The sequence below is a fragment of the Somniosus microcephalus genome, unplaced genomic scaffold (assembly GCF_052327205.1).
Source record: "Somniosus microcephalus isolate GS21.2 unplaced genomic scaffold, FLI_Smic_1.0 unresolved_chr1, whole genome shotgun sequence".
Lineage (NCBI taxonomy): Eukaryota > Metazoa > Chordata > Chondrichthyes > Squaliformes > Somniosidae > Somniosus > Somniosus microcephalus.
In genome coordinates, this window is record NW_028225179.1 from 33,052,482 (window position 1) to 33,074,553 (window position 22,072).

Here is a 22,072-nt window from a genome sequence, read left to right on the forward strand (position 1 = left end):
ACATCAGTGGTAGGAAAATTATTGGAAAAAATTCTGAGGGACAAAATTAGTCTCCACTTGGAGAGGCAAGGATTAATCAGGGATAGTCAACATGGCTTTGTCAAGGGAAGATCATGTTTGACTAATTTGATTGAATTTTTTGAGGGGGTGACTAGGTGTGTGGATGAGGGTAACGCAGTGGATGTGGTATACATGGATTTCAGTAAGGCCTTCGATAAAGTCCCGCACAGGAGACTGGTCAAGAAGGTAAGAGCCCATGGAATCCAGGGTGCCTTGGCACATTGGATACAAAACTGGCTTAGTGGCAGAAGGCAGAGGGTGATAGTCGAAGGTTGTTTTTGTGACTGGAAGCCTGTGGCCAGTGGGGTACCACAGGGATCGGTGCTGGGTCCCTTGCTGTTTGTGGTCTACATTAATGACTTGGATATGAATGTAAAAGGTATGATCAGTAAGTTCGCGGATGATACAAAAATTGGTAGGGTGGTAAATAGAGAGGAGGGTAGTCTCAGTCTGCAGGACGATATAGATGGGTTGGTCAGATGGGCGGAACAGTGGCAAATGGAATTTAACCCGGAAAAGTGCGAGGTGATGCACTTTGGGGGGACAAACAAGGCAAGGGAATACACAATGAATGGTAAGACGGAGGGTCAGAGGGATCTGGGTGTGCAAGTATACAGATCCCTGAAGGCGGCGGAACAGGTGGATAAGGTGGTAAAAAAGGCATATGGGATACTTGCCTTCATTAGCCGAGGCATAGAATATAAGAGCAAAGAGGTTATGATGGAGCTGTATAAAACACTGGTTAGGCCACAGCTGGAATACTGTGTGCAGTTCTGGTCGCCACACTACAGGAAGGATGTGATAGCTTTGGAGAGGGTGCAGAGGAGATTCACCAGGATGTTACCAGGGCTGGAGCGCTTCAGCTATGAAGAGAGACTGGGCAGATTGGGTTTGTTTTCCTTGGAGCAGAGGAGGCTGAGGGGGGACACGATTGAGGTGTACAAAATTATGAGGGGCATAGATAGGATGGATACTAAGGAGCTTTTTCCCTTAGTAGAAGGGTCAATAACTAGGGGGCATAGATTCAAGGTAAAGGGCGGGAGGTTTAGAGGGGATTTGAGAAAGAACTTTTTCACCCAGAGGGTGGTTGGAGTCTGGAACTCACTGCCTGAAAGGGTTGTGGAGGCTGGAACCCTCACAACATTCAAGAAGCATTTGGATGAGCACTTGAAATGCCATAGCATACAAGGCTACGGACCAAATGCTGGAATATGGGATTAGATTAGACAGGGCTTGATGGCCGGCGCGGACACGATGGGCTGAAGGGCCTCTATCCGTGCTGTATAACTCTATGACTCTATGACTCTATAAGAACATAAGAAATAGGAGCAGGAGTCGGCCATTCGGCCCTTCGAGCCTGCTCCGCCATTCAATGAGATCATGGCTGATCTTCGACCTCAGCTCCATTCACTGGCCCTATCGCCATATCTCGTGATGCCCTTACTAGTCAGAAAACTATCGACTTCTGTTTTGAATCTTCCCAATGACTGAGCCTCCACAGCCCTCTGGGGTAGAGAATTCCAAAGATTCACCACCCTCTGAGTGAAGAAAGTCCAGGTAGCTGTGGGAGTCAGTGGGTTTGTAGTGAATGTTTGTCCATAGCCTATCCCCAGAGATGGAGGCAGAGAAGTCGAGGAAGGGAAGGGAAGAGTCGGAGATAGACCATGTGAAGGTGAGGGAAGGGTGGAAATTGGAAGCAAAGTGAATGAAATTTTCTAGTTCAGGGTGAGCGCAGGAAACGGCACCGATACATAGAAACATAGAAACATAGAAGATAGGAGCAGGAGTAGGCCATTCGGCCCCTCGAGCCTGCTCCGCCATGCAATGAGATCATGGCTGATCATCCAAATTCAGTACCCTGTCCCTGCTTTCTCCCCATATCCCTTGATCCCTTTAGCCTTAAGAAATATATCCAACTCCTTCTTGAATATATTTAATGAATTGGCCTCTACTGCCTTCTGTGGTAGAGAATTCCACAGGTTCACCACTCTCCGGGTGAAGAAATTCCTCCTCATCTCTGTCCTAAATTACTTACCCCTTATCCTCAGACTGTGACCCCTGGTTCTGGACTCCCCGACCATCGGGAAAATCCTTCCAGCATCTAGTCTGTCTAGTCCTGCCAGAATTTTATAAGCTTTAATGAGATCCCCTCTCATTCTTCTAAACTCTAGCGAATATAAGCCTAATCAACCCAATCTCTCCTCATACGTCATTCCTGCCATCCCAGGTATCAGTCTGGTGAATCTTCGCTGAACTCCCTCCATGGCAAGAACATCCTTCCTCAGATAAGGCGACCAAAACGGCACACAGTCATCAATGTACCGGAAAAAGAGGTGAGGGAGGGGACCCGAGTAGGACTGGAACAAAGAATGTTCCACATATCCCACAAAAAGGCAGGCATAGCTAGGACCCATGCGGGTTTCCATAGCAACACCTTTAATTTGGAGGAAGTGAGTAGAGCTAAAGGAGAAGTTGTTCAATGTGAGAACAAGTTCAGCCAGGCGGAGGAGGGTGGTGGTGGATGGGGACTGGTTGGGCCTCTGTTCAAGGAAGAAGTGGAGCACACTCAGGCCATCCTGGTGGGGGATGGAGGTGTAGAGGGATTGCATGTCCATAGTGAAAAGGAGACGGTTGGGGCTAGGAAACTGGAAACTGTTAAAGTGGCGGAGGGCGTCGGAAGAGTCGCGGATGTAGGTGGGAAGAGACTGGACAAGGGGAGAAAAGACAGAGTCGAGATAGGAAGAGCTAAGTTCCGTGGGGCAAGAACAGGCTGAAACGATGGGTCTACCAGGGCAGTCCTGTTTGTGGATCTTGGGAAGGAGGTAGAAGCGGGCTGTGCGGGGTTGGGGAACGATGAGGTTGGCGGCCGTTGGGGGGAAGATCTCCAGAGGAGATGAGGTCAGTGACAGTCTTGGAAACGGTGGTTTGATGTTCGGTAGTGGGGTCATGGTCCAGGTGGAGGTAGGAGGAGGTGTCGGAGAGATGGCGTTCAGCTTCCGCACGGTAGAGGTCGGTTCGCCAAACAAGAACAGCACCACCCTTGTCAACGGGTTTAATGACAATGTCGGGGTTGGACCTGAGAGAACGGAGTGCTGCAAGTTCAGAGGGAGGTAGGTCGGAGTGAGGAAAGAAAAAAGTAAGAAAGTAAGAAACTAACGACGTGCTTTTTGAAGTGTAGTCACTGTTGTAATGTTAGAAAAGCGGCAGCCAATTTGCGCACAGCAAGCTCCCACGAACAGCAATGTGAGAATGAGCTGATCATCTCTTTTAGTGATGTTGGTTGAGGGATAAATATCAGCCCAAGACAGCGGGGAGAACTCCCCTATGCTCTTCATCAAAATAGTGGCCATGGGACATTGTATGGCCACCTGAGAGTCTCATATGGAGGGACGGCATCTCCAACAGTGCGGCTCTCCCTCAGTACAGCCCCTCTGACAGTGCAGCGTTCCCTCAGTACTGCCCCTCCGACAGTGCAGCGTTCCCTCAGTACTGCCCCTCCGACAGTGCGGCGCTCCCTCAGTACTGCCCCTCCAACAGTGCGGCGCTCCCTCAGTACTGCCCTTCTGACAGTGCGGCGCTCCCTCAGTACTGCCCCTCCGACAGTGCGGCGCTCCCTCAGCACTGCCCCTCTGACATAGAAACATAGAAACATAGAAGATAGGAGCAGGAGTATGCCATTCGGCCCCTCGAGCCTGCTCCGCCATTCAATGCGATCATGGCTGATCATCCAAATTCAGTACCCGGTCCCTGCTTTCTCCCCATACCCCTGGATCCCTTTAGCCTTAAGGAATATATCCAACTCCTTCTTGAATATATTTAATGAATTGGCCTCTACTGCCTTCTGTGGTAGAGAATTATACAGGTTCACCACTCTCGGGGTGAAGAAATTCCTCCTCATTTCTGTCCTAAATGGCTTACCCCTATCCTTAGACTGTGACCCCTGGTTCTGGACTCCCCGACCATCGGGAACATCCTTCCTGCATCTAGTCTGTCCAGTCCTGTCGGAATTTTATAAGTTTCAATGAGATCCCCTCTCATTCTTCTAAACTCCAGCGAGTAGAAGCCCAATCGCCCCAATCTCTCCTCATACGTCATTCCTGCCATCCCAGGTATCAGCCTGGTGAATCAGTGCGGCGCTCCCTCAGTACAGCCCCTCCGACAGTGCAAAGCTCCCTCAATACTGCCCCTCCGACAATGCAGCGCTCCCTCAGTACTGCCCCTCCGACAGTGCGGCACTCCCTCAGTACTGCCCCTCCGACAGTGCAGCGCTCCCTCAGTACTGCCCCTCCGACAGTGCGGCGCTCCCTCAGTACTGCCCCTCCGACAGTGCGGCGCTCCCTCAGTACTGCCCCTCCGACAGTGCAGCTCTCCCTCAGTACTGCCCCTCCGACAGTGCGGCGCTCCCTCAGTACTGCCCCTCCGACAGTGTGGCGCTCCCTCAGTACTGCCCCTCCGACAGTGCGGCGCTCCCTCAGTACTGCCCCACCGACAGTGCAGCACTCCCTCAGTACTGCCCCTCCGACAGTGCAGCACTCCCTCAGTACTGCCCCTCCGACAGTGCGACGCTCCCTCAGTACTGCCCCTCCGACAGTGCGGCGCTCCCTCAGTACTGCCCCTCCGACAGTGCGACGCTCCCTCAGTACTGCCCCTCCGACAGTGCGACGCTCCCTCAGTACTGCCCCTCCGACAGTGCAGCGCTCCCTCAGTACTGCCCCTCCGACAGTGTGGCGCTCCCTCAGTACTGCCCCTCTGACAGTGCGGCGCTCCTTCGGTACTGCCCCTCTGACAGTGCGGCGCTCCCTCGGTACTGCCCCTCCGACAGTGCGGCGCTCCCTCAGTACTGCCCCTCCGACAGTGCGGCGCTCCCTCAGTACTGCCCCTCCGACAGTGTGGCGCTCCCTCAGTACTGCCCCACCGACAGTGCAGCGCTCCCTCAGTACTGCCCCTCTGACAGTGCAGCGCTCCCTCAGTACTGCCCCTCCGACACTGCGGCTCTCCCTCAGTACTGCCCATCCGACAGTGCAGCACTCCCTCAGTACTGCCCCTCCGACAGTGCGGCGCTCCCTCAGTACTGCCCCTCCGACAGTGCGGCGCTCCCTCAGCACTGCACTGGGAGAGACAGCCTTGCTTTCTGTGCTCAAGTCTCTGCAGTTGGGGAATCCTGGCTAATTGGAGACAATTATGGTGGATAGACCATAAATAGAGAGCCGGGCCAGTTTCCCTTTAAATTTGCAAAGCATTGCGGGAGCCGGGTCCTGAGGATCACTCGAAGCCGGCTTTCCCCGGGGTTGGGGGTGGGGGTAAAAGTGTTTTGCAGGTGGAGGAAGGAGGAGGAGGAGGAGGAGCTGGGGTGGTGTCCGCAATCTGGGGCGTGCAATCTTCCCCCGGTTGCATGCCGCAGATTGCCTCCCGGCTGGGGAGAAAATTTGCGAAAATAAGAAGGAAGTGGAATAATGAGTGCCCGGGTGCGGAGAGGCTGCGAGCTGGCCCACTGACTGAATGGGGCGATGGGCCGGGGGTGAAAGAAACATTGTGTCAATTTCCAGTGTTTCCTGGGGGGGGTTGAAAGAAACATTGTGTCAATTTCCAGTGTTTCCTGGAGGTGAAAGAAACATTGTGTCAATTTCCAGTGTTTCCTGGGGGGGGTTGAAAGAAACATTGTATCAATTTCCAGTGTTTCCTGGGGGGTGAAAGAAACATTGTGTCAATTTCCAGTGTTTCCTGGGGGGGTGAAAGAAACATTGTGTCAATTTCCAGTGTTTCCTGGGGGTGAAAGAAACATTGTGTCAATTTCCAGTGTTTCCTGGGGGTGAAAGAAACATTGTGTCAATTTCCAGTGTTTCCTGGGGGTGAAAGAAACATTGTGTCAATTTCCAGTGTTTCCTGGGGGGGTGAAAGAAACATTGTATCAATTTCCAGTGTTTCCTGGGGGTGAAAGAAACATTGTGTCAATTTCCAGTGTTTCCTGGGGGTGAAAGAAACATTGTGTCAATTTCCAGTGTTTCCTGGGGGTGAAAGAAACATTGTATCAATTTCCAGTGTTTCCTGGGGGTGAAAGAAACATTGTGTCAATTTCCAGTGTTTCCTGGGGGTGAAAGAAACATTGTGTCAATTTCCAGTGTTTCCTGGGGGTGAAAGAAACATTGTGTCAATTTCCAGTGTTTCCTGGGGGGGGGTGTGAAAGAAACATTGTGTCAATTTCCAGTGTTTCCTGGGGGGGTTAAAGAGGAACATTGTGTCAATTGATGCCATTCCCGTTTAAAGGGACAGGCACACCGCTCAATCTTGCAAAGTGACGCCGACACACTCCGCTCCGTTTCAGCGCCCCCCCCTCATCCCCGACCACCCCATGGCGTTCCAGGGTCCCAGCCACCACGTCGCGAGGGCGATCTGCGCCAGCAGCCACCTGTCCGGGGCCGAGCCGAAGTTCTACTGCGTGGCGCCGGGTCCAGCGGCACAGACGCCCCCGCCCGTCGCCCGCCAGCAGCAGCATCCGGCCCTACAGACGGTAAGCCCGCAGGCCGGCGGGCAGGAGGACGAGCCCGAGGCCGAGCCCGACCGGCCCATTGGATACGGAGCCTTCGGCGTGGTGTGGTGAGTGGAGTGGCGCGCTGTAGCTGGGGTGAGGGGGAGAGGAGAGTGTGAGGTACCTGGTCTGGGAGTGTTTGATGGGGACAGTGTAGAGGGAGCTTTACTCTGTATCTAACCCGTGCTGTACCTGCCCTGGAAGTGTTTGATGGGACAGTGTAGAGGGAGCTTTACTCTGTATCTAACCTAAGCAAAAGGAAAAATACCTGTCATATTGGGCAGAAACAACAAAAACCCAAAACAAACTCAATTGCTACTTGGCCCTAAACAGACAATACAACATGGCTGAATACCTGACCATGGTAAAGGATAGCAAACTGAGAAAAACCTTGACAAGGTACAGACTTAGTGAACATAGCCTGGCCATCAAAAAAGGCAGACACAGACAGACCCGGCTGACAAGAGAGGACAGGATATGCTCTCACTGCAGTCAGGGAGTGGTGGCGACAGAGATGCACTTCCTCACAGCTTGTGGAAAATATCAGGGCATCAGGGATAATTTCTACGAAAAATTCACACAAATATGCCCGGAATTCAGAAATTTGAATGACGACCAAAAACTCCCATACCTACTAGGGGAACAGAGAAACTGTGTAACCTTAGCGGCACACTATGTTACAGCTTGCCATAAACAGAAGGACAACCAGTACACCGAAGAAGAGTATATACAAATTATACGAATGTATATTTATACACTCGGGGATATATATGTTTATACACTGTATGAATAGATCTGCGTTTATGTGTTCAACCATAAATGTTTTTCGATGCTTTGGCAACATAAGATGTACCTTATCATGCCAATAAAGCAAATTGAATTGAATTGCTGTACCTTCCCTGGGAGTGTTTGATGGGACAGTGTAGAGGGAGATTTACTCTGTATCTAACCCGTGCTGTACCTGCCCTGGGAGTGTTTGATGGGACAGTGTAGAGGGAGCTTTACTCTGTATCTAACCCGTGCTGTACCTGCCCTGGGAGTGTTTGATGGGACAGTGCAGAGAGAGCTTTACTCTGTATCTAACCCGTGCTGTACCTGCCCTGGGAGTGTTTGATGGGACTGCGTAGAGGGAGCTTTACTCTGTATCTAACCCATGCTGTACCTGCCCTGGGAGTGTTTGATGGGACTGCGTAGAGGGAGCTTTCCTCTGTATCTAACCCATACTGTACCTGCCCTGGGAGTGTTTGATGGGATAGTGTAGAGGGGGCATTACTCTGTATCTAACCCGTGCTTTACCTACCCTGGGAGTGTTTGATGGGACAGTGTAGAGGGGGCATTACTCTGTATCTAACCCGTGCTGTACCTGAGCTGCGAGTGTATGGTTGTTCATTCCATATCTTTTCCAGGTCGGTCACGGATCCTCGGGATGGGAAGCGAGTGGCACTGAAGAAAATGCCCAATGTCTTCCAAAACCTCATCTCCTGCAAACGGGTTTTCCGCGAGCTCAAGATGCTGACCTTCTTTAAACACAGCAATGTAAGTGTGTAGGAACGTGCGGGAGATGTCTTCTTCTTACATCTACGCCCTCTTCCTCCTGGGTTATACCACGCAAATATTTTGTCTGTGCATTTATGCGGAATACAATCTTCCTATATAAACAGTCACGTTGTAATTACCCACTCCCAGTAGTGGAGCCACTGCAGAAACTTCACACAGCATTGGGGCTGGACTTTGTATTCGCAATACCAAAGGCAATCATAACCCACTGGTTATTATATTATATAATAACACACCGTGTGTTACTGCGTATAACGCTCCTTTATATATTATATAATAACACCCCGTGTGTTACTGCGTATAACACTCTATATATTATATAATAACACACCGTGTGTTACTGCGTATAACGCTCCTTTATATATTATATAATAACACCCCGTGTGTTACTGCGTATAACACTCTATATATTATATAATAACACACCGTGTGTTACTGCGTATAACGCTCCTTTATATATTATATAATAACACCCCGTGTGTTACTGCGTATAACACTCTATATATTATATAATAACACACCGTGTGTTACTGCGTATAACGCTCCTTTATATATTATATAATAACACCCCGTGTGTTACTGCGTATAACACTCTATATATTATATAATAACACACCGTGTGTTACTGGGTATAACACTCTATATATTATATAATAACACACAGTGTGTTACTGGGTATAACACTCTATATATTAAATAATAACACACCGTGTGTTACTGGGTATAACACTCTATATATTATATAATAACACACAGTGTGTTACTGGGTATAACACTCTATATATTATATAATAACACACAGTGTGTTACTGGGTATAACACTCTATATATTATATAATAACACACCGTGTGTTACTGGGTATAACGCTCTATATTATATAATAACACACCGTGTGTTACTGGGTATAACACTCTATATATTATATAATAACACACCGTGTGTTACTGGGTATAACACTCTATATATTATATAATAACACCCCGTGTGTTACTGCGTATAACACTCTATATATTATATAATAACACACCGTGTGTTACTGCGTATAACGCTCTCTATATTATATAATAACACACCGTGTGTTACTGGGTATAACACTCTATATATTATATAATAACACACCGTGTGTTACTGGGTATAACACTCTATATATTATATAATAACACACCGTGTGTTACTGGGTATAACACTCTATATATTATACAATAACACCCCGTGTGTTACTGGGTATAACGCTCTATATATTATATAATAACACACCGTGTGTCACTGGGTATAACGCTCTATATATTATATAATAACACACAGTGTGTTACTGGGTATAACACTCTATATATTATATAATAACACACCGTGTGTTACTGGGTATAACGCTCTATATATTATATAATAACACACAGTGTGTTACTGGGTATAACACTCTATATATTATATAATAACACACCGTGTGTTACTGGGTATAACACTCTATATATTATACAATAACACCCCGTGTGTTACTGGGTATAACGCTCTATATATTATATAATAACACACCGTGTGTCACTGGGTATAACGCTCTATATATTATATAATAACACACAGTGTGTTACTGGGTATAACACTCTATATATTATATAATAACACACCGTGTGTTACTGGGTATAACGCTCTATATATTATATAATAACACACAGTGTGTTACTGGGTATAACGCTCCTTTATATATTATATAATAACACACCGTGTGTTACTGGGTATAACGCTCTATATATTATATAATAACACACAGTGTGTTACTGGGTATAACGCTCTATATATTATATAATAAAACCGTGTGTTACTGCGTATAACGCTCCTTCATATATTATATAATAACACCCCGTGTGTTACTGGGTATAACACTCTATATATTATATAATAACACACCGTGTGTTACTGGGTATAACACTCTATATATTATATAATAACACACCGTGTGTTACTGGGTATAACACTCTATATATTATATAATAACACACCGTGTGTTACTGGGTATAACACTCTATATATTATATAATAACACACCGTGTGTTACTGGGTATAACACTCTATATATTATATAATAACACACCGTGTGTTACTGGGTATAACGCTCTATATATTATATAATAACACACAGTGTGTTACTGGGTATAACACTCTATATATTATATAATAACACCCCGTGTGTTACTGGGTATAACGCTCTATATATTATATAATAACACACCGTGTGTTACTGCGTATAACACTCTATATATTATATAATAACACACCGTGTGTTACTGGGTATAACACTCTATATATTATATAATAACACAGTGTGTTACTGGGTATAACACCCTATATATTATATAATAACACACCGTGTGTTACTGGGTATAACGCTCTATATATTATATAATAACACAGTGTGTTACTGGGTATAACACTCTATATATTATATAATAACACCCCGTGTGTTACTGGGTATAACGCTCTTTATATTATATAATAACACACCGTGTGTTACTGCGTATAACACTCTATATATTATATAATAACACACCGTGTGTTACTGGGTATAACGCTCTATATATTATATAATAACACACCGTGTGTTACTGCGTATAACACTCTATATATTATATAATAACACACCGTGTGTTACTGGGTATAACACTCTATATATTATATAATAACACACCGTGTGTTACTGGGTATAACACTCTATATATTATATAATAACACACCGTGTGTTACTGCGTATAACGCTCCTTTATATATTATATAATAACACACAGTGTGTTACTGGGTATAACGCTCTATATATTATATAATAACACACCGTGTGTTACTGCGTATAACGCTCTATATATTATATAATAACACACCGTGTGTTACTGGGTATAACGCTCTATATATTATATAATAACACCCCGTGTGTTACTGGGTATAACGCTCTATATATTATATAATAACACACCGTGTGTTACTGGGTATAACACTCTATATATTATATAATAACACACCGTGTGTTACTGGGTATAACGCTCTATATATTATATAATAACACCCCGTGTGTTACTGGGTATAACGCTCTATATATTATATAATAACACACCGTGTGTTACTGGGTATAACGCTCCTTTATATATTATATAATAACACACCGTGTGTTACTGGGTATAACACTATATATTATATAATAACACACCGTGTGTTACTGCGTATAACGCTCCTTTATATATTATATAATAACACACCGTGTGTTACTGCGTATAACGCTCCCGTATATATAATATGACACACCGTGTGTTAATGGGTATAACACTCCTGTATAGATTACATAATAACACACCGTGTGTTACTGGGTATAACACTCTGTATATATTATATAATAACACACCGTGCGTTACTGGGTATAACACTCTGTATATATTATATAATAACACACCGTGCGTTACTGGGTATAACACTCTGTATATATTATATAATAACACACCGTGCGTTACTGGGTATAATGCTCCTGTATATATTATATAACAACACACAGTGTGTTACTGGGTATAACACTCTGTATAGATTACATAATAACACACAGTGTGTTACTGGGTATAACACTCCTGTATATATTATATAATAACACACCGTGCGTTACTGGGTATAACGCTCCTGTATATTATATTGTATATTAACGAATTCTTATGAATAACGGAGATCGACACAAGAGAACAATCAAACAGGTCTTTACTCAACGGTGCTGCCACGAGGACTGCCTGGGCAGTCACGTGGTTTGCGACGTGACGTCATCGCGTTTTCCCGCGCTCTTAAAGGGGCCACGCCCCGTACATGCAAACTCTATATACAAAACACAGTAATGCCTAACACACTGGTACAGGCTTAGGCTGGTGTTAGAACATCGTTAGAGAATTATATACAGTTAGCCAGAGTCATTCAGTGGTTCTGCCACATGCGCCCCCCCCGCCCCCCCCCCCCCCAGAATTCGCTTTAACGGACAAAGTCAAACGGTGAGGGGGTCTGACGAGCCTGTCAGAATGACTCCTGTACTTTCGAGGCGGAGGCTGCTGGTCGGCTGGCGGTCTGGCGGGTGGTCGCACTTGGTCTGCCGTAACGACGATGGGTGGCCGACCCCGTCTCGGCGGTTGTGCTGTCTCGATGGGGCGGTCGAGGTCCAAATGTGCTGGCTTTAAGCGATCGACCGAAATGTGATCCGGTTTACCACCGACATCTACCGTGAAGGTTTTGTCCCCTGCTTCCAACACGCGGAAGGGACCAGTATATGGGGCCTTGAGCGGATCCCTATGTGCGTCATGGCGAATAAAAACGTACTCAGCCTTGTGAAGCTCCGTGGGAACGTGTGACCTCTGCAGCCCGTGGTGCGAAGTGGGCACCGGTGCGAAACATCTGGTCGCCTCTTGGTGACTAGCAAGCTGGGCAGACGCGGACCATGGCTCCGTCGATATTGGTAGGAAGTCCCCGGGACTCGCAGCGGCTGACCGTACACTAGTTCCGCAGATGAAGAGTGAAGGTCTTCTTTGGGGGCCGTGCGAAGGCCCAACAGGACCCACGGTAGCTTGTCTGCCCATCCAGCGTCCTGGAGGCTGGCCCTCAGGGCGGCTTTCATTGAGCGGTGAAAGCGTTCGCAGAGGCCATTCGCCTATGGGTGGTAGGCTGTGGTGCGGTGTAATTTGACACCGAGTCCTTGGGCCACTGCATTCCAGAGTTCGGAGGAAAACTGCGGTCCCCTGTCCGACGAAATATCTGCGGCACTCTGAAACGGGCGATCCAGGAGGAAATGAACACCCTGGCCACGTCTGCCGAAGTAGTGGATGACAGGGGAACCACCTCTGGCCATCTGGTGGTGCGGTCAACCATGGTCAGGATGTGTGAAAAACCATGGGAGGGTGGGAGTGGTCCTACCAGGTCCACGTTGACATGGTCAAAACGTCGCTCCCGTACTGTGAAGGTGGCCAACGGAGCTTTGATGTGGCGCTGTACCTTTGCCTTTTGGCAGACCACACAGGTGCTGGCCCAGTCGCGGACATCTTTATGTATGCCATGCCATACAAATTTCGCGGACATCAGTTTCTGAGAGGCCTTCATTCTAGGATGTGACAACCCATGTATGGCGTCGAACATTTTGCGGCGCCAGACGACCGGCACGACAGGGCGAGGATCCTGCACGGAGACGTCACACAACAGCGTGGTACCTGCCGAATGGAACTTGACATCGGCCAACTGGAGGCCAGTGATGGCCGTTCTGTAAGCTTAGACTTCCGGGTCTGATGCTTGGTCCGCTGCCATAGTCGATGCCCAAATGAACCGTATTGACGAACGCGCGGGAGAGGCAGTCTGCCACCAGGTTGTCCTTACCGGCCACGTGCCGTATATCCGTGGTGAATTCGGATATGTAGGTCAGTTGACGCTGCTGTCGGGCTGACCACGGTTCGACGGTCTTGGACATTGCAAAGGTCAGCGGCTTATGGTCCACAAAGGTGGTGAAGGGACGTCCTTCCAGAAGGAACCGAAAATGGCGGATGGCCAGAAAAAGGGCGAGCAACTCCCGGTCGAATGTGCTGTATGCTCTCTCATTCTGCCGTAGTTGACGGCTGCCACGTCCCGTTCACCCACTGCTGTTGCACGGCAGCGACTGCGAGTCCGACGTGTTGGTGGTGAGGGCGATGGTGGCTCCTGGCAGCAGGTGCGCCAGCATAGTCGCGTTGGCTAAGGCGCTTTTGGTGTCGGTGAACGCTCGGGCCATGTCATCCGTCCAGTCTACCGGGTTCTTGCCAGTCTTGCCCTTGAGGGCCTCGTACAGGGGCCGCATGAGTAGTGCCGCCTTAGGCACGAAACGGTGGTAAAAGTTTACCATGCCTAGGAATTCCTGCAGGGCCTTTATGTTCTGCGGGCGTGGAAAGGATGTCACTGCCTCTACCTTCGAAGGTAAAGGAACCGCTCCCTCTGAGGTGATGCGATGCCCCAGGAAGTCAACTTGGTGCAGGCCAAACTGACACTTGGCCAGGTTGATAATCAGGCCGTGTTGGCTGAGGCATCGAAAAAGGGTGCGTAGGTGACCGGTATGTTCTTCCTTGGTAGGATTGGCAATTAGAGTATCGTCCAGGTAGACGAAGAGGATCTTGAGGTCCCGCAGCACGGAGTCTATCAGGCGTTGGAAAGCCTGGGCGGCGTTCTTCAACCCAAATGGCATTCTTAAAAACTCGAAGAGGCCAAATGGGGTGATGACTGCGGTCTTCTGGACGTCCTGTGGATGAACTGGGACCTGGTGGTAGCCTCGGACAAGGTTGACTTTTGAGAAAACGGTGTTCCCTGCCAAATGGGCAGAGAAATCCTGGATATGGGGGATCGGGCACCGATCAGGAGTGGTGGCGTCGTTTAGTCGTCGATAGTCGCCGCATGGCCGCTATCCGCCGCCAGGCTTCGGGACGATATGGAGGGGCGAAGACCAGGGACTATTCGACCGGCGAATAATCCCTAACCGTTCCATGGTGGCGAACTCCGCCTTTGCGACCGCCAGCTTGCCAGGTTCCAGGCGCCGGGCCTGCGCATAGGCCGGGGGGGGGCCGTTGGTGGTGATCACAGAAATCACAGAAACCCCACAGTGCAGATAGAGGCCATTTCGGCCCATCGAACCTGCACTGACACATATCCCACCCGATCCCCGTAACCCCTACACCAACACATATCCCACCCTATCCCCGTAACCCACGTATTTCATCCCCCTAACACTAAGGGTCAATTTATCATAGCCAATCAACCTAACCCACACATCTTTGGACTGTGGGAGGAAACCGGAGCACCCGGAGGAAACCCACGCAAACACGGGGAGAATGTGCAAACTCCACACAGACAGTCACCCGAGGCCGGATTCGAACCCGGGTTCCTGGCGCTGTGAGGCAACAGTGCTAACCACTATGCCACCGTGCTGCCCCATGATGTGGTGTTCCACACCATGTTTCGTGGCTGCGGAGGAGAACGTGGGTCTTGTCAGGTCAGGGAATTCGCTGAGCAGTTAAGCGAACTCCTCAGGAGTCGGGAACGCACAGGAGACGGTGCGTGATGTAGTGTTACTGCGATAACATGGAAGAGAATTAAAAGTTGCTGCGTTGATCAGCCGCTGGTTCCCAATGTCGACCAGGAGGCTGTTGGCGCACAGGAAATCTGCGCCGAGGAGGGGCTGGGAAACTTTGGCCGTAACAAACTCCCAGTGAAAACGTTGCCCCCCGAGGCACAACTCCACTCGCCGTCTGCCGAAGGTCCGAATTGTGCCGCCATTGGCCACTTCAAGGGCGGGGCCATGATTCCCCACCTGCACATCGAGGGCGGACACGGGTAAAATGCTGCACTGCGCTCCGGTGTCGCACAGAAAACGACGACCGGAGAGGGTATCGGTGGTGATCAGCAATTTTCCCGCGTTGCCGATCGCCATCGCGGCCGCGGGTTGCCCGTTAGACCCGTTACTCAGTGTTCGCAGCGTCAGTTGTTTGTTTGTTTGGGGAAAACTGCAGGAAGGGCGGCAACGCTTCACCTTCGCGCCGAACTGCGCGTGGTAGAAACACAGCCCAGCAGGTTGACGAGCTGGGGCGGCGTCTGCGGGGGATGGTCGCCTCGTGGCGGAGCAGTACTGCCGAGTTACAGCGAAAATTTTGCCAGCCTCCGCAGCGAGTGTTGCGCAGTCTTCAGTTTCAGATCTGGCCAGGGCAGTTTGTACCTGTTCAGGCAGTTGGCTGAGGAAAATCTCGCGGAATAGGAAACATTCCCGTTCTGAGCCCAGGAGTGTGAGCATTTGGCTCATCAACTCTGAAGGCTTGGAGTCCCCGAGTCCGGGCATAGCGAGTAATCGACGGGCGCGCTCCGATTTTGGGAGCCCGAAAACCTGCAGTAACCGCACTTTGAGGGTTTCATACTTGCACTCCGTTGGGGGGTTTTCGCAGAGGCTGACGATCCGAGAGGCGGTAGAGCTGTCGAGTACGGAGACCACATAAAGATACTTGGTCTGATCCGCATCGATGTTCCTCAGGGTGAACTGGGCCTCGACCTGAATAAACCACGAGGGCGCTTGCTGCTCCCAGAACTGCGGTAGCTTCAGCGAAACGGCGTTTGCTTCCATGATGTGCTCTTCTTTTGTGAAAACGTTCACAAAAACGGGGTCACCAATGTAGGAATTAACGAATTCCTACGAATAACGGAGATCGACACAGGAGAGCAATTAAACGGGTCTTTACTCAACGGTGCTGCCACGAGGACTGCTTGGGCAGTCACGTGGTTTGCGACGTGACGTCATCGTTTTCCCGCGCTCTTAAAGGGGCCACGCCCCGTACATGCAAACTCTATATACAAAACACAGTAATGCCAAACACACTGGTACAGGCTTAGGCTGGTGTTAGAACATCGTTAAAGAGAATTATATGCAGTTAGCCAGAGTCATTCAGTGGTTCTGCCACAATATAATAACACACCGTGCGTTACTGGATATAACACTCCTGTATAATATAATAACACGCCGTGCGTTACTGGGTATAACGCTCCTGTATATATTATATAATAACACACCGTGTGTTACTGGGTATAACGCTCCTGTATATATTATATAATAACACACCGTGCGTTACTGGGTATAACACTCCTGTATAATATAATAACACGCCGTGCGTTACTGGGTATAACGCTCCTGTATATATTATATAATAACACACCGTGTGTTACTGGGTATAACGCTCCTGTATATATTATACTAGCTGGGAAGCCCCGCGTTGCGAGGGCAATTTTGGGGCGCTTGGTCTCCCTGCCCCTGTGTGTCCTCCCTCTCCCTGTCATGTCCTCTCCCTGTCCTATCTCTCCCTCCCCTCTCCCTCCCTCCCTCCCTCCCTCCCCTACCGGCCCCTCCCCCTGCCTAGCGCCTGAGGTCCGGTTCTGAGGCCGGGACGGACCGGAGCTGAGGTCCCCCGCGTATGGCGCGGCTGATGGACGGCCGCTGCGGGCGGGCGGTGTATGCGCGGTCAGTGCGGGCGGCGCATGCGCGGGCGGCGCGAGGCGGCCCGCGGGGAGCAGGCAAGGGCGGCTTGGCGGCCGTTAGCGAGCGGGAAACTTCGGGCGGCCCGCCCGCGCTACCGTGAAACCTGAGCGGGGGAAGTAGAGAGAGACAGAGAGGGAAGGGGAGAAGAGGAGAGAGGGAAGAGGAGAAGGAGAGAGAGAGAGAGGGAAGAAAGAGAGAGAAATTTTTTGAGCTTCAGGCCCCGAGTCCCCCCTGCGCGAGGGTGAGGAGGAGGGGGGGGGGGGTTGCTAAACACAATATAAAACTCAAATAAATTGTTAATTAATTCCCTAACACATAATTCAAATATTTACCTTACTTCCCTAACACACTGAAAGTGTGGGGGAAAAAAAATCGTGAAAAATCAAGATGGCGGCCACTCACCTCAGTTCAGAAGGATAAGGCCCGCCCACACGCACCGATTGGTCGACTGGTCAGGTCACTGAAGCGTAGGATTGGTCAATCATCGAGTCACTCGACACTCAACTGTAGGAAGGAAACCGCCGTCCGATTGGTCGACCTCGATGTCACACGGTCGCTAATGAGATGCTAATGAGCGGAAGGCTGAACGTTTTTCGGATACCGCGGGCGCGGTTTTTGTCCGGCCGAAACATAAATACGCCTATGACCGGTCCGGAATCGCAAGCTGTCTTTTGAGGTGACGCGCGCGTCGGTACGCTCTGTAACTTTCAAACGTATAGAGAACGGACAGACAGACAGACAGACATCGGGACAGACAGACAGGAGAGCCGCTTTATATATATATAGATAATAACACACCGTGTGTTACTGGGTATAAAGCTTTGGCATGTGTGTTCTATAAGTTCTCACCAAGTGTTACAGGGTGTGAGGCCCTTGTATGATATCAGATATTTAATATATGATTCATTTCATTGATTCCCAGGTCCTCTCGGCTCTCGATATTTTACAGCCCCCACAAATTGATTGTTTTGAAGAAATGTATCCTTTGTTGCTGGTCCCGGGGCGATTGTTTCTGCGATCGGTCGCCCATCAAATGGGATGGGTGTAATTATCAGGGGGCTGTTTATAAGGAGGGTCCCGATCTGATAGCGGAGCCCTTTTGTTCCCTGATTGGCAGAGGGATGTGGGGAACATCAGACAACTTGCCCCTGCCCCATTTAACTAGCGCTTTAATGCAGTAAAACGTCCCACGGTGCTTCGCAGTAGCATTAATCAGGCAAACATTGACACCGAGCCACAAGAGATATTAGGAACAGGTGACCCAAAGCTTGGTCAAAGAGGTCGGTTTTTTAAGGAGCGTCTTAAAGGAGGAGAGAGGCGGAGAGGTTTAGGGAGGGAATTCCAGAGCTCCGGGCCCAGGCGGCTGAAGGCACGGCCGCCAATGGTGGAGCGATGGAAATCGGGGGGATGCTCAAGAGGCCGGGATTGGAGGAGCGCAGAGATCTGGGAGAGTTGTAGGGGCTGGAGGAGGTTACAGAGATAGGGAGGGTGGTAGGGGCTGGAGGAGGTTACAGAGATAGGGAGGGTGGTAGGGGCTGGAGGAGGTTACAGAGATAGGGAGGGTTGTAGGGGCTGGAGGAGGTTACAGAGATAGGGAGGGTTGTAGGGGCAGGAGGTTAGAGATAGGGAGGGTGGTAGGGGCTGGAGGAGGTTACAGAGATAGGGAGGGTTGTAGGGACTGGAGGAGGTTACAGAGATAGGGAGGGTTGTAGGGGCTGGAGGAGGTTACAGAGATCTGGGAGGGTGGTAGGGGCTGGAGGAGGTTACAGAGATAGGGAGGGTTGTAGGAGCTGGAGGAGGTTACAGAGATAGGGAGGGTGGCAGGGGCTGGAGGAGGTTACAGAGATAGGGAGGGTTGTAGGGGGCTGGAGGAGGTTACAGAGATAGGGAGGGTGGCAGGGGCTGGAGTAGGTTACAGAGATAGGGAGGGTTGTAGGGGCTGGAGGAGGTTACAGAGATAGGGAGGGTTGTAGGGGCAGGAGGTGACAGAGATAGGGAGGGTTGTAGGGGCAGGAGGTTACAGAGATAGGGAGGGTGGTAGGGGCTGGAGGAGGTTACAGAGATAGGGAGGGTTGTAGGGGCAGGAGGTTACAGAGATAGGGAGGGTGGTAGGGGCTGGAGGAGGTTACAGAGATAGGGAGGGTTGTAGGGACTGGAGGAGGTTACAGAGATAGGGAGGGTTGTAGGGGCTGGAGGAGGTTACAGAGATAGGGAGGGTGGTAGGGGCTGGAGGAGGTTACAGAGATAAGGAGGGTTGTAGGGGCAGGAGGTTACAGAGATAGGGAGGGTGGTAGGGGCTGGAGGAGGTTACAGAGATAGGGAGGGTTGTAGGGACTGGAGGAGGTTACAGAGATAGGGTTGTAGGGGCAGGAGGTTACAGAGATAGGGAGGGTTGTAGGGGCTGGAGGAGGTTACAGAGATAGGGAGGGTTGTAGGGACTGGAGGAGGTTACAGAGATAGGGTTGTAGGAGCTGGAGGAGGTTACAGAGATAGGGAGGGTGGTAGGGGGCTGGAGGAGGTTAGAGATAGGGAGGGTTGTAGGAGCTGGAGGAGGTTACAGAGATAGGGAGGGTTGTAGGGACTGGAGGAGGTTACAGAGATGGGGAGGTGGGGGTAGGGGTGATGGGTGAACGGGACTTGGTGCGAGTTAGGAATTACGGGGCTGCTGCAGAGTTTAGGATGGGCTGAAGTTTAGCGAGAGTGGGAGGACGGAGCGGAGAGCGAGAGTTGGATTAGTGGAGGCGGCTTTAACCGGCTGAACGAGACCAGAATTTGATTCGCTCCTTGACCGTCCTTTGCTGCCGCAGTTACGTCATCACGGAGTTGATGCAGAGTGACCTCCACAAAGTCATTGTGTCGCCGCAGACCCTCAGCTCCGACCACATCAAGGTCTTTCTCTACCAGATTCTCAGAGGTCAGTGGGTTTACATAGAAACGTGGAAACATAGAAGATAGGAGCAGGAGTAGGCCATTTGGCCCCTCGAGCCTGCTCCGCCATTCAATGAGATCATGGCTAATCGCCCAAATTCAGTACCCTGTCCCTGCCTTCTCCCCATATCCCTTGATCCCTTTAGCCTTAAGAAATATATCTAACTCCTTCTTGAATATATTTAATGAATTGGCCTCAACTGCCTTGTGTGGTAGAGAATTCCACAGGTTCACCACTCTCTGGGTGAAGAAATTCCTCATCTCAGTCCGAAATGGCTTACCCCTTATCCTTAGACTGTGACCCCTGGTTCTGGACTCCCCGGCCATCGGGAACATCCTTCCTGCATCTAGTCTGTCCAGTCCTGTTAGAATTTTATAACATCAATGAGATCCCCTCTCATTCTTCTAAACTTTAGTGAATATAAGCCCAATCGATCCAATCTCTCCTCATACGTCATTCCTGCCATCCCAGGTATCAGTCTGGTGAATCTTCGCTGCACTCCCTCCATGGCAAGAACATCCTTCCTCAGATAAGGTGACCAAAACTGCACACAATTCTCAAGGTGTGGTCTCACTGCAGCAAGACATCCTTGTTCTTGTACTCAAACCCTCTCGTTATGAAGGCCAACATACCATTTGCCTTCTTAACTGCCTGCTGCACCTGCATGCTTACCTTCAGCAACGGGTGCACAAGACTGGTGCTCTAGTCCGAGGGGCGGGTGGTGGGGGTGAGGGGTGGAGCTGTGCAGAGAGGCAGGAGGGATGGAGGAACAGGAGGAGGCCATTCAGCCCCTCGAGCCTGTTCCACCATTCAATGAGATCACGGCTGATCTGCGACCTCACTCCATCTACCCTATCTGTTCCCCTTAATCATGTTCTCTTAGGCAACCCCTCGGAACCGAGGATGACTTGCTTCCACATTAAAAATGAGTTCTCAGGTGACTGATGAGTCCAATGCGGGACCTACAGTCTCTGCCACAGGTGGGGCAGACGGTGGTTGAAGGGGGCGTGTGGGTGGGGTGCCTGGGTTGACGTGCGCTCCTTGCGCTGCCTGCGCTTGGCTTCCACTTGCTCCCGGCGAAAAGACTCGAGGTGTTCGGCGCCTTCCCGGATGCTTCTCCTCCACTTTGTGCGATCTTGGGCCAGGGATTCCCAGGTGTCGGTGGGGATGTTACACTTTTTCAAGGAGGCTTTGAGGGTGTCCTTGAAGCGTTTCCTCTGCCCACCTGGGGCTCTCTTGCCGTGCCGGAGCTCCGAGTAGAGCGCTTGTTTTGGGAGTCTCGTATCAGGCATGCGGACAATGTGACCCGTCCATCGGAGCTGATCGAGCGTGGTCAAACCTTGAATATCTTGAAAACTTTGATCAGATCACCCCTTAACCTTCTAAATTCCAGGGAATACAACCCCAGTTTGTGTAATCTTTCCCCGTAACTTAACCCTTGAAGTCCGGGTATCATTCTGGTAAACCTACGCTGCACTCCCTCCAAGGCTAATATATCCTTCCTAAGGTGAGGTGCCCAGAACTGCTCACAGTACTCCAGGTCTGCTGCGCCCGAGGATGGAGAGAGGTGGGAAGGAGAGGGACGAATTGAGTTGTTGAACGAGTTGGCAGGGAAGGGCATTGAGATAGAGGGTATTACTGGGGTCAAGGGGGAATTCAGGGAGTTGCTGGAGAGGCGGGGTTGAGGGATACGGGGAGAAGGTGGGTAGGTGGGGTTGAGGGATATGGGGAGAAGGTGGGTGGGTGGGGTTGAGGGGTATGGGGAGAAGGTGGGTGGGTGGGGTTGAGGGATATGGGGAGAAGGTGGGTGGGTGGGGTTGAGGGAGATGGGGAGAAGGTGGGTAGGTGGTGTTGAGGGAGATGGGGAAAAGGTGGGGGGTTGGGGATATGGGGAGAAGGTGGGTAGGTGGGGTTGAGGGATATGGGGAGAAGGTGGGTAGGTGGGGTTGAGGGATATGGGGAGAA

General features: G+C 50.1%; 1 protein-coding gene across 1 annotated transcript in view; it reads left to right on the plus strand.

The window, feature by feature from the left end:
• Positions 1-5,351: 5,351 nt before the first annotated feature.
• Positions 5,352-22,072, plus strand: part of LOC147094574 (serine/threonine-protein kinase NLK2-like) — a 30,922-nt gene continuing 14,201 nt past the window's right edge. The window contains exons 1-4 of the mRNA XM_085974404.1: positions 5,352-6,654; positions 7,993-8,122; positions 18,101-18,156; positions 19,986-20,092. Coding sequence (XP_085830530.1) covers positions 6,410-6,654; positions 7,993-8,122; positions 18,101-18,156; positions 19,986-20,092 — 538 coding nt within the window. The 5' untranslated portion in view covers positions 5,352-6,409. The remainder of the gene's footprint in view (positions 6,655-7,992; positions 8,123-18,100; positions 18,157-19,985; positions 20,093-22,072) is intronic.